This window comes from Nanorana parkeri, unplaced genomic scaffold (assembly GCF_000935625.1).
Source record: "Nanorana parkeri isolate BGI_ZX_2015 unplaced genomic scaffold, ASM93562v1 scaffold33, whole genome shotgun sequence".
Taxonomy (NCBI): Eukaryota; Metazoa; Chordata; class Amphibia; order Anura; family Dicroglossidae; genus Nanorana; species Nanorana parkeri.
This window is the reverse complement of record NW_017306301.1, coordinates 3,076,070-3,089,077: the sequence shown is the minus strand read 5'-3', so window position 1 is coordinate 3,089,077 and position 13,008 is coordinate 3,076,070. Positions and strand designations below refer to the sequence as shown.

At 36.3% G+C, this 13,008-nt stretch overlaps 1 protein-coding gene across 4 annotated transcripts; it reads left to right on the top strand.

Annotated features, from left to right (window-relative positions):
* Positions 1-1,673: 1,673 nt before the first annotated feature.
* On the top strand, positions 1,674-12,109 carry HOXC6 (homeobox C6). 4 transcript variants are annotated; one of them, XR_001941872.1, is made up of 3 exons: positions 1,674-1,703; positions 1,790-2,153; positions 11,624-11,708. XR_001941872.1 is itself a non-coding variant. In XM_018568840.1 (2 exons), exons 1-2 carry the CDS (start codon positions 10,554-10,556, stop codon positions 11,926-11,928), a joined length of 729 nt encoding a protein of 242 aa, XP_018424342.1. In that variant the 5' UTR covers positions 10,296-10,553; the 3' UTR covers positions 11,929-12,109. The 4 variants fall into 4 exon arrangements, 2 of the variants coding, with proteins under 2 accessions (XP_018424342.1, XP_018424349.1); XR_001941873.1 differs by having other exon boundaries at positions 1,674-1,934; positions 2,071-2,153; XM_018568840.1 differs by lacking the exons at positions 1,674-1,703; positions 1,790-2,153 and adding an exon at positions 10,296-10,953 and having other exon boundaries at positions 11,600-12,109.
* Positions 12,110-13,008: the final 899 nt, after the last annotated feature.

Below are 13,008 nucleotides of genomic sequence, written 5' to 3'. Positions count from 1 at the left end.
AGAGTAAGAATTGAAATAATACTTCCTAATTCTACTCGTTTTTGTTTTTATTAGTCGCTAAAACAGCTGAAGCTTCCGTTTGAAGATGTTTGTCTTTGTTACATTCTGCAAGGTTAGGAAGCGTACATCGAACACATAAAAGCTGTTTTTTTTTTAACTTTAGAACTCTTCCTCTCCTCGTAACTTTTAACTACCTGTTATAAAATTTATTGGTGGTGTGTAAAACAAGAATAAAGGCCATTGCCTTCTTCCGGTTGTTAGACAGCAAAGCCATTGTTAGGTGTGAGATAAGGGAAACAGAAAAAAATACAAGGAAATAATAGTCTAAGCAACGATTTAGATGTAAACATTTATATTCTCAAGCTCAATATCATAATTTGTATGATATATAATATAAGCATATACATATATATCAAGGGAAAATATGATTAGGACAAAATGATAGGCATACATAAAATAAAACGATTATTCAACATCAAAAGGTAAATAATGACAAGGATTAAGGATACCTTGAAGACAAATAAAAGACACCACCAAAATACACTCCAAAGAAACGAAATCTGAACAAAATGTAAAAGACAATTTCTACTTTGAAACAACTGTAATCCAAGTGCACTGGACTGAATTGGCATGGGCTGGAGAAACCAATAATTGGCTTATTTTAAATAAAAAAAAGTTATTATAGGAAAGGAATATCTGGAGGTCTGATTGGCTATGGATGTAGCAGACAAATTATTGCAGTTCTTGGGATTCTAATGACTTTAACTTTCATTTCTTGGAAAATATACATCGTGTAGCTAATAGTTACCAAATATTAACTGCAGTAATGAGTATCTCAGATATGTGTGTATGTATGTTTGTATAGTAGGTTTGTTTGTTATACAAATAATTTGGTCGTTTTTATTTCTTACGTGTGTGTGCATACACAAAGATAAACATGTATCTCTCTCTATATATGTAAGTATAGAAAGAGAGAGAAAGAGATTATCTCATATAGTACCTATCCATGTATTAACTAGCTATCTCATAATCTATACTTGGATTATTTTGTTGGAAAATTCAATGTATTTAAAGAATAAGCCTATAATTTATGCTTTGAGACCATATGTTTTCCTTTACCGAAGACCTTTTTTTATCAGAACAACCTAAAATTCACTCTTATACTCGTGCTCTAATAATTCGTAAGGTCATATTGAACTATCGGATCCCACCGCCTCAGTTATAGTATAAGGCCTTAACGTCGACATTAGTTCATAGACCTAATGTTTTTATTGTATCATTATGTGCCACACAAATGCAAACACAATACACGCACAAACATACATGTAGACACACATATCTACTTGTGTGTAAATATACGTTTCTGTACGTACATACATACTTGTCTGTGTGTATACACATATATTTACACACATGTGTGTGGTGTGTGCTTAAAAAATAAACGTAGCTTCAATGTAAGATTGATTTTGGCAGCTATACATATCATATATATTAATTCGTAAAGCTTTTTGCACACGCCACAAAAATGCAGTACATTCTTGGTTGTTTGCAGAAAATTTACAGCTGGGCAATAAAAGTTTACGACTGAATCACAAGTTGGATTGGCCACAGGAAGTCATGTGGACTCTCCATGAACGTGAACTTTTTATTGTGGTTTTCTTATACGCTCTGCTCCTTGTTGTAACAGTCCACCCAGTGCCAGTGTAAGGGGGCTGATCGTATCGTTTTTTTTTAATACTTATATATTTATTATAGATTTAAAAAATAGATATTCTTTTTTTTCTCCCAGCCCGGTGGAACTGTTGCTAGCTTGGAGGCATTTTGGAAATAATGAATTTACTGCACCTCTTGGTCGCCTCCCCCTTTTCCACCCCTAGGGGCAAAAGGCACTACATTTCCTTTGGAGCAAGCAAAGAATAAGGAAGCGCCGAGTTGTAAATACCTTTTATTATTAGTTTTTTTTTTATTCTCCCCAGAGTTCTTTGCTCTAGGAAGCTGAGGATCGGTGTGTTTTGTCCCCACCTTAATTTTTATTTATTTATTTTTTTTCCCTGTAATGTTTTCTTGAAGCGCCACACAGCATCTCTGGATCAGACAGAGGGAGTGAGAGAGGGAGAGAGAGAGAAAAAGGGAGAGGGAGAGACACAACATTGGTAAGTGTTTCCTTATTGGCTAAATTGTCTAACTAATGATCCATAGCAATGGGTGGTAAAAGAAATGGATGTAGGACACCTTATTGCTAAGACTTATTATAAACGTTAATATTGTGTCATGAGAGAGCTGCAGTGTCTGGGATTAACAAGGCAATTGTGTGCATGTATGTGTGTGTGTGTTTGTTTTTACTGATGTGATGTCACTAGCTCGTTTCTTATCGACACTGTTGTGACTGAGAAAATCGCTGCTTGCTGTCACGTCTCTTATATAAAGCTGCTGTGAGAGATGTTTGGGCCTTGGAAGAAGGGTAGTGATGTAATAGAAGCATGGGAGAGTGTGAGAGAGAGAGAGGGAGAGAGAGAAATCCGCAAAGGAATTGAGGTCGGAAACTTGGAAAAAAACATGCAAGATGATGTTGAGTATTAAACGAAAAATTCTAACTTTTTTTTCCGCTGAAAGATCTGGAGTGTAAGGGTGAGAGCTGAGCATGCGCAGTGAGAGCAGATGCCAATTTGTCCTGGAATGGATGCCAAGTTCTGTCTGGGTTTCTTGATCACTGCATATTGGTTGTGATTCATTTTTTTTAATTGGCAGGTTTTATGCTGATTGTACATGTGTAAGACCCTAGGTTGGGTTTTTTTTTGTGGAATTCACTTACATGCTTTGTTGTTGTCTGTCAAAAGTAACCATAATATATTCACATACACAAATATTTTATATATTTTTTTTTTACATTAAGATATATATTTACAAAGTACAAGGTGACTAATTAAGTGTTAAAGGCATTTAAATATTATTGCGTTAATACATAAGGTACTGTTCCTGTATGTAGAAATATTAACATTTTAGCTTTCATCTTTTCATATATTTACCATTAATAGTATTATTTCAGATTCCTATTATTAATATTACATGATAAAACTACACACATTTTTTCCCGTTTTGGGTGTTTTTATTCATGATTAATTTATACAATAAAAAAATAACAGAGTTCCCTTTATCCCCTTGGACTAGGGATAGAAGCAAAAATATTTCTACATTATCATGCTGACTGCAGTTTTTGTGTGAATATCTGATTGTTTCTAGAGCTGTTTCCATTCGTGCACCTATTTGCTCATAAACACAGATGTTGTTTTATCCCACTTCCTAGGCTGGGGAAGTAGTATGTTTAAAATTCCAACTATGTGTTTCTGATCGCAGCCATATTGTTGCTCTGGCCTGTAAAATCAAATACTAACATAACGTTAGCAAATGTGCTTTGTGCTGCTGTCTGGTATACAAGAGGCGGGCGGATGTTTGGTGCCTGCCAATGCTGTGTGCACACTGCGGCTGTGTGCTGCTTATAAATACCAGTAACTGAGAATGCATACATACTTCACTTGGAGGTATTCTATCAAAGGGTTTCATATTTTATTATAATTGTAGGCCTAGTTTTTAACTTCCGCAGTCTGCTTTGAGCGTTCCTCCCCCAGCCATTTAATTTTCAGTAATGTGAGGCCTCTATGTCTGAAATCCCCCAAACATTATTTAAATGTATCGATTTCTCACTGAGCTTAACCAAGGCCCATCTCTCATAAACCTGAAGTAGGCAGAAACATTTTATATCAAGTATGTAATGGTGATTTATACAATGTTCTGAGTTTTGCGCATAAAACTCCATTGAAATAAATTACACCCTTCATCCATAGCACTAGAGTACAGTAAATGAGTATAATAAAGCTGGCCATTTATATTGACTTTTTTCTTTGGCTATACATTCTCTGACACACAAACCAGTTTACTCATCAGACAATGTTGTTGTTTTTTTTATTATTATTTCTTCATCCACCAAGCTCACACACATAATATATGTCTTCTGATATAATCAAAGGCACCTTTTTTTGGCACTTGTCAATATTCCATATCACAGCCCTTATTACATTCAGGGGAGATTAAAAAACAAAACAAAAAAACAAACAAACAAAAAAATAAGTTTTAGGTGCAGACCTCTGTAAAAATTGCTCATTTTGTAAATCAGAGCCATAATGTGTGAAACATTGCAGGTTTATCTATCTATCTATCTATCTATCTATCTATCTATCTATCTATCTATCCATCTGTGCAACTCTGTCTGCCTTCCTGTCTGTCAGTCTGCTTACTATTTGTCTGTCTGGCAGTATGCAGGACTGCACGTGTGTGATATCTGCAGTAAGGACTCGCTGTGTTCTTCACTGCAATATTGGAAAAGTATATATTTTTTTGGGCTATGCGGAATGCTTTACACCACTGTGGTATGCAGTAAGGCAGTATGCACAAAGAGAATTTTTAAATTGTCCTGTTAAAATAATGTCGTTTTTATTGTATTTAAGTGCATTTTAGCTGGCATACTGTATATGTTTTTACAGATAGAAAACACAATTTGGTGTTAAATATTCTTGGTGTCTATGAATATTTTATGCCCTCTCGATGTATTTGTTCATTTTGCTGTTTGAGCCGGCAGTAAAACGCTCAAATACAAAAATAACAACGTATTTATTGAAGTGAGTGGTAAGTTAATAAGAAAATGAGAGTATTGCCTCGCCTGTTCACTTGCTATATTTATTGGCAAGATTCCCCTGCTTACTTCCTTGCTTAAATCCGGTTATTAAATTTACAGTCGTAGTTCCAAATGTATAAATACAGTAATAACCATAAAAAAAGCACACAATGAAAAATAATGACTTCAATGGGATGTTCTTGGAGAAATGTGAATTGCAGGTTTGTGCTTTATTAGAACAAGCAGCCTAGGAATACAAACGTTTAATTGAGGGGTCAGATTGCTACTATCCATAGGGAAAGAGGAGGTACCTTGCTTCAATGAAAGGTTTTTACAGTCAGGATTGAAATTCCGGGTCATCGTTTCTGTTCCCGACGTTACGATTCTGTCCCAGGCATGCTAGGATCACATCTTTATAAATTGGTCTTTGTTTTATGGGTCTTAGTGAAGAAGTTTGTATCCCTATGTGGTTTGTGGTTTAGTCCCATGGACATCGTTGTTTGTTTGTTTATATACTGCCACCAAGTGACCAAAAGCTGCTAAACCAGCACATTACCTCTGTACTGGTCAACATTGCTCTCTGCTGGAATTTTCAGACTCAGATTGTATTGCAAGATTTTTTTTTAAATAAGTTGTGTGTAAAGTGTTAAGTTTTATAAGTTTTAGGTGCATAGTGGTATTTTGCCCCTATATTATTCTCTAGAAGCACCAAAAAAAGAAGGAAGACCAACAAAATGTTTAATTATATGCTTTATCTGCATTTGTGCCCTGGACATGGAATAAAGGAAGATACATAAAACTGTACTACCTGCACTGAAAGTGCAGACTTTATTTAGACAGAACATAATATTGTCAGATCACATATGAGTGGGAAATCATTGCAGGAGACATAAAAATGATCTACAGATCGTAATGTAGCATTTATCCTGTGGTTCGTCCATTCTAAAGCGTCACACCACAGACCAACACAACAGTGTTATATTAAATAAATCTCTCTTGTAATCTGATAGCAGACAGCTCTCAAACCTGTAACAGCGATATAAAGCCACTTTAATGTTAACAGTTGAGCATTTTTTTAAAGTAAGGTTATGTTGAAGAATCATAACAGCAGTTTATTAATTGTTTGTTTGTTCTTCATGAAATAATGTTATGTATGAATTCATTAGCAGCACGCTATGCAGGTACCAGTACATTCTGGACTTTTAATTTGTTGTAGTTGCGACCCACTAGACGTTATTACATCAAGACGTCAACCTGAGTCTAATAAAAGTTTAGAAATTACACAGCACTTGCTGTTATTACTTTTGACAACATTTTAACATGAAACGATGTTCTATAGTTCTATATTCGTAGAAAGTTAGTTTCTTTAGTTGTGAGAGATAGAAAATCAAGAGTTCACACATTTTCAGCTCAACTTCCATCTCCAGATGACGCAATAACGTCCTGTACAGAAAATAAACATTTCGGCATTATTACACTGTACATATCATATACATATATATCTATTTTTTTAAATTAATCACACAGGTGATCTAGTTTTCCAACGAACATACAGGTTGGTTAAATTGCATGTTATATAGATAATAATACTTCCTGCAGATCAAGTTACATGTACACGTTTCTAGAATTCAGATGGCAAAATACTTGCAGTAGTAAACAAACAGCAGAAAATATAATATAAATGTAAAACTTAAATGTGTATTTCTTTTTATCACAACCAGTAGTGTTGTTTGGCTGCATACAGAAGCTAATAGTTGTTTACTCGTCCATGTTGAAAGTTTTTCAAGGAGATGAAAGTTCTATGCTGGTAAAGCTTTGGCCAAGGTCCAGAGATAAGTCTACTCCTCATGTACAGTATCAGTAAACATTAGATTTTATTTAGAAAGTGAATGGTTACACCTTCTAGTCTTTTTTTTTTTTGCACATGTGTTTGCCTGGCCCCTGTGCTTGATTATGCCTAGCGTTAAACATACTCATACGTATTGAAATCAGTCTAATTTATGGTTTAACTCTTCTCTTGCCAGTTTAATTTGACGATAGCGTATTGCTTTTTCATAGTATGTGTTTCCCAGATTACTTTCGGGATTAGAGTAGTATTACATTCCAGTGTAGCCCAGGGACACTTAAGAAAATTACATTAAAAAACAGACTGTTGTATATAGATCGATCAAACATGCAGAATACCATCTCTAACTCCCAGGAACCATAATACGGGTCACCCTATACCCCTGACAAAAAAAATAACATCAAGTCACACAGCCCCAAATACCCTCTTCTACATATAATCGCTTTAATAAGACGATGGCAGGTATTGCACTCGGTCAATGTGCTGCAGCTTTAATGAAGGTACTGGGCTAAGCTCAATGCAAGGTCATAAATAAATAAAACGCATGCAGCCAGATGGGCTGTAAATTACAAATATAAATTAAAAAGGTGAAGAGAAAGGTGCTTAGTGTTTTTTTCTCGGCTGTGTGATGTTCAACAATACAACTCACTATTAATTACACACGAGTGCTTTCTAACTTTTCATGCTAGTCTGAACTGCAAGTCCACGGATTTACAATCTAATATTAGAACGCAAAATGCAAAACAGAAATGGCGTTATTATGAATACCGGTTTAAATATAGCTCCACATCTTCCACCATTACACCATAGTATATGTTTATTGCGAGAGCAGGATCCTGAACATCGAGTAAATGTCATATATGTTTATGCTGCATGTGGGATGTAAATAATCACATTCAGTCGTTAACTCAGCCATAGAAAGACTCTTTGGATCCAGTTAAAGTGCTGAAATTTACTTTGACACAGGGTACTTTGGCTTCAGAAACTCTGTTTCCTTCTTTTAATTGGGGAGGATATAGAAAACACGTGTGTTGAGGCAATTATTTCACAGGTTATTTTCCATCAGATAATCAATCCGTAAATTACATAACTGAAAACAGAGACATCAATGTTATTATGAAGATGAAAAGCAAGTGCATTGGATTAAAATGTAAAGATAGATAGATATCAATCGATCTACGTACCTGTGATTCCAGAAATCGTGTTGTTTTGTAGACAGTGTTTGGTTAAGAAGACTTACTAGTCTTATGGGAAAATAAAGAAAGAACTACACGCAGCCATGGCTCCAGTAGACTAGGGTGGATTCATAAACATCTGCTCTTTTATATTCTGCTGAGTTTACATAATTGTGCTGGGATTCGATTTTTAGAGAGTATACCTTGAAGGCAATTACAACTGCATGCAGAACTGGAATGGAAAATTGTATGTACTTTTATAGGGGAAACCATTTTCAAAATATTCGTGGCACACCACTGTGGCCAAGCTACTGTTTGAAAAATAGATTCAAACAGCTACTTTGTTGATGGTTTCAAGTTTTTTTCCTCCAATTTGCTATGATGAAATTGCCTAAACCATGGTTTCCTTTTGTTGCTTCAAGTTGCATGTGGTAGCCAGTTTTCTACTCCCCATAAATCGACGAGTGCTTTAAGGCTTGCCCTTTGCTTATAGATGTAATAAAACACTTAACTTTCTCTTCTAAGAGAGGCACTATTATTGCCTAGAACTGGCTCGGTTAAATCCTTTAAATACCAAAGTACTTTCTCCTAAAACAATACTTGCACTTTTTTGTAAGTTTATCATGAAGGGAACAAAAATCCTTAAGAACAGAGCAGGGGAAAGGGAGAGAGAGAGAGAGAGAGAGAGAGAAGTTATTAAATATCATAACAAGAGCAAAAGCAGATTGAGCGACTGGGGGCCCACTGGTTTTACTGCAAATCCCAATCATACTGTACAATAAATACGAGATAAACTGATAAGTGGGCAATGAAATAGGACTCTAAAAGCAATCAAATGGTTTATAGCTTAGCACTACAAGCTTGGGAGGAATATCCAGCTGCAAACCATACTATTATAATATAGCAGCAAAAACAAGATCGATATGTTATACCATGCACACGATGTATGCATGTATCCATATATGTGTGTATATATATACAATGTTATACACATTCGTAATAAAATAGTAGTAGTAGTAGTAGTAGTATATATATATATATATATCACACACTCAGGCGAAAGGAATGCAGTGAAATAACCATGTACTTCCTTGCTATAAAACATCTGCTTTATGTGAAAAAATGGTGCCAGCTGCTGGCAAATTTTAATACTGGGTTACCAAAGTTCTAACACAGAGCAAACAATAAGGAAATACATTTTATAAGACCCCCCCCCCCCCCTTTCTAGATGGGAATGTACTGAATAACCCCCCTGCTATAACCACAGAAATGTTGTTCCACAAACCTTTCTTGCAGGAGGGTGTCCCACGCACTGCTTGTATAATCTCTGCCTCAAATGGTCGTTTTATTTTGCTTAAACTTTATTTTTTAGCTGTTGTCTGCACTCAGGGGACTGTTGGTGTTATACTAGGGCAATAAACGACCCCTTTTCCTCTGTTCTCATCTTTATGGCTTTACAGCCACCATTTCGCTTTGTTGGTCACAGGAAAAAGATCGTAAAATCCTTCAGCATCCGGGTTTCTCTTCAGTCCTGAAAAAATATTGCTGTTTGTAACTTTCACAAATAGTAGCCATTAGGAATAGCTTGTTACACAAGAGAGTGTTCTAGCAACTGCACTCAGAATGTCATTGTCCAAGGAATTCAGGGATCTCATTGTTATTATTTAACTGCCAATCCTGCCATTTTTATTGTAATTACTATTATTATTAGTATTTTTAAGCTGGGACACTCATAGATGGCCCCATACACAAGATGACTTATACATGGGTAGCAATAAACACATTACAGCCTATTATGTTCAGACCCCTTCATAGAGAACTGTAGCTTTTTTATTTCCTGTGATCTCATCAGACCTTCTCATTCTACAAAAGCCACACTTGAATATCACGGTTTAAAGCTTTCTAATTGTAAAGCAGTCAAGCAAAGACAACAGGGGCTAAACATAAAAGTGTGTAGACTAAAATGGTATGAGCAATACAATGATGCTACTCACCGCACTGCCACATTAATAATATTGAAACAATAATTAATAAGCGTGTGGATACAATTGACTCCCAAAAAATGCTGTGGGCAAAACCCCAAAGAGTACAAAAGCCCAGGTAAGTACTACTAAGGTTATTTTAATAATTGATGCACCCCAAGGTGCGAAAAGAACATCTGAAACACTTCTCTGTGTGGAAAAGGTAACACAAATAGCTCCCCGCCCCCATAAACCTTCCAGAGAATAAAATATTTGATTATTTTATGTTTGTAAACATCAAGCAATAAATAGTTCAGTGTTATAATGGGTGTACATATACATGTGAGCACATACGTATTATTTATGTAGAGTTGATATATATATATATACATATATATATATATATATATACATTTTGTGTACATGCACATGCATATTCACACATATTTGATGCAGCCTCTCGCTCTGCACGCCTCTGTGGGTGTTAGGGTTCTATGTCTGCTAAGTTCCAAATGCTTTTGCATACATTAGATTCTATTAAGAACAACGTGAAATTCTATGGGGATAAAATGTAAATCGGATTTAAACTGCCGCGTTCTCTTGAGACTTACTCCTGGTCCCAAACATACTTGAAGGATTTTTACCTCCTCCCAAACTAATTTTATATTTCTAATTCTAAGACTTACTTTGAATGTATACTTTCAGCTAGGGAATCAACACAAGCAAAACCAATTTTTTCCTCTCTTGACATCTCGCCTCCTATTGGCTCCAGGCAGGTCAGCTGACTTTGTCATTTTGTCTGTCCTGGAGTGGAGCCGTCCCTATAACAATCTAGTTCAGACTACAAACTGGAGACAGAAATAAATATTAAAGAAATCTTACAGGCAGGTAAAGGAGAAGATATGAATTCCTATTTCACGAACCCCTCTTTATCCTGCCATTTAGCTAGTGGCCAAGAAGTTATACCAAATGTGGCCCTTAATTCAACTGCCTATGACCCTGTTAGGCATTTTTCCACTTATGGAGCAGCGGTTGCTCAAAATAGGATCTACTCTTCACCATTTTACACACCGCAAGATAATGTTGTTTTCAGCTCCAGCCGGGGCCCCTATGAGTATGGATCTAATGCATTTTACCAGGAAAAGGACATGCTTACTAGCTGCAGGCAGAATTCTATGGGACACAATACACAGACTTCAATTGCACAGGATTTTAACAGTGACCAAAACAGAACCAATGTCCAGGAACAGAAAACTAGCATACAGATCTATCCTTGGATGCAGCGCATGAATTCTCACAGTGGTAAGTTTTACAGCTTGAAGATATAAATTAAATAAACTGAACGATCTTTACGATCATCTCCCTAGCAGAACAGGCTCAGTTCTTTTTTTTATGGCCTCATAAAAGCAATAAAGTAGTTCCTTTCACAGTTGCTGTTATAGGCCTTTTATTTGTTAAGTTGTTGCAAGCAAATATGGCTTGTTATGTGCTTTCTAATTAAAAGACGTTGAGAGTTTCAAATATATGTAATAAAGTTTCAACGAGGTTTGTTTTCTTTTGGGGGGTAAAAGTTAAATAAAAATACCCTTTTTCCCCCTTTTTTTTTAATTTACCTGATAGATGGCTATTTTTATGTTAAATTAAAACTGCTGTTGTGTTAGCTCGTTGCGATATGCATATTAATTAGTGTACATTATAATATGCAGAATAAAAAATAAAAAAAACCAAAAGTAACGTTTTTGGGTTATTTTTTAGTGTTGATTAATATAACTTATTGATGACTATGGATATCAGTCTGGTTGATATATTTGTAGGTAGAAGTCAGGCTGTGTAAGCTGGAGCTATCTGGGTAGGTGGGTGAGCTGGTACAGACAGGGGGCTGAAGGTACATGCAGGTATTATGCTAAGATGTGTGTGATTGAAGGGTTTTCTCACTAATTATTCTCAGTTTGTCTTGTGTCTGAATCCCTAGGGGTGGGCTATGGAACGGACAGAAGGCGAGGTCGCCAAATCTACTCTCGTTATCAAACCTTGGAGCTGGAGAAAGAATTTCACTTCAACCGTTATCTGACCCGGCGCAGGAGGATTGAGATCGCCAACGCACTTTGCTTAACAGAGCGTCAAATCAAAATCTGGTTTCAGAACAGGAGGATGAAGTGGAAAAAGGAGAGTAACCTAACATCCACCCTGACTGGGGGCACTGGTGCTAATGCTGACAGCCTGGCCGGGGGTAAAGAGGAGAAGCGAGAAGAGACAGAAGACCAGCCCAAAGAGTGAATGGGGGGCTTCCACTACCATCTCTCTACTCCCTTCTACTATTCCTCCACCCCCTCAGCTGGCAGAATTCATTTGGATGGGCTGCATTACGGAAACAAATATATAAATATATAAAAAATATATATCTACCCATCTGTTTTTTATACAGCCACTTGTGGACTATATGAATCCATTGAGGGAATAGACGACCTGCAAAAAGTGTGAGCTTTGGCCAGCCTACGTCTACCATTTAAAATTTATTTGGCTTTAAGTCTCTGTGTCATGTTGTTCTCCAACTTTGAAAACAGTATTCCAAAGTCACACATTTCCTTGTAAACAAACATTGCCTGCAAACAAAGGGAGAATAATCCTCTGACAGACGTTGCCTGTATGTGTGTATGTTTTGGATGAAGCTTGCACACTTCTAATGTGAAGAGATTCATACCTCCCAAGAAACTGTTCTAATCCCTCTTCCCATGAGCCGTGGCCACGTAAATATACCATTCCCCCCTCCAAAACTAGCTTGACTGTATTAAAAAACGATCCTTTGGATGATCTTCCATATTACATACTGTGACAGTTACCGTGTGAATCTTATTTTTCATTGTGCCCGTGGTGTCAGTATTTATATTTATGTCAGCACTGCAATGTTCAATATTAGCTCGTAAAATGAAGTTTCCTAGCTGTAGAATAATGGTTACTTTCTCGTGTTTCACTGACTATGTATAAAGATCACGTCCTATGGACAAACTGTTGAGTATTTAATAAAATTGATATTATTTTTACATGGTCGCACGTTTTCATTGCCTGGAAATACTCTTGCTCCAAGTCAGAAGAGACAACGCTTTGTGTACAATGGTATTCATAGTGATCAAACCTCACTCTTCTCTATCAGAGCCTTTGTTGCCTCTATTTCTTGCTACAATAAAGATATATTATGCTGCATTCATGGTAACTTCCGAAACACGTGCATTGTCTGGCTTAAACATGCGCCCACAGCAAACACAAGCTTTTCACTGGGACTTGGGAGCATGCATTTCACGTACCAGGTCATTCTGGACCCAATCTATTTCATAAAATGTAACAAAAACCCAATAGTGC

What these genes read in the sequence shown, in the direction of transcription:
- HOXC6 (XM_018568840.1), top strand. Translation starts at nt 10,554, where the DNA reads ATGAATTCCTATTTCACGAACCCCTCTTTATCCTGCCATTTAGCTAGT. An exon ending in GCGCATGAATTCTCACAGTG is followed by an intron (nt 10,954 to 11,599) that starts GTAAGTTTTACA and finishes AATTATTCTCAG; the next exon opens with TTTGTCTTGTGTCTGAATCC.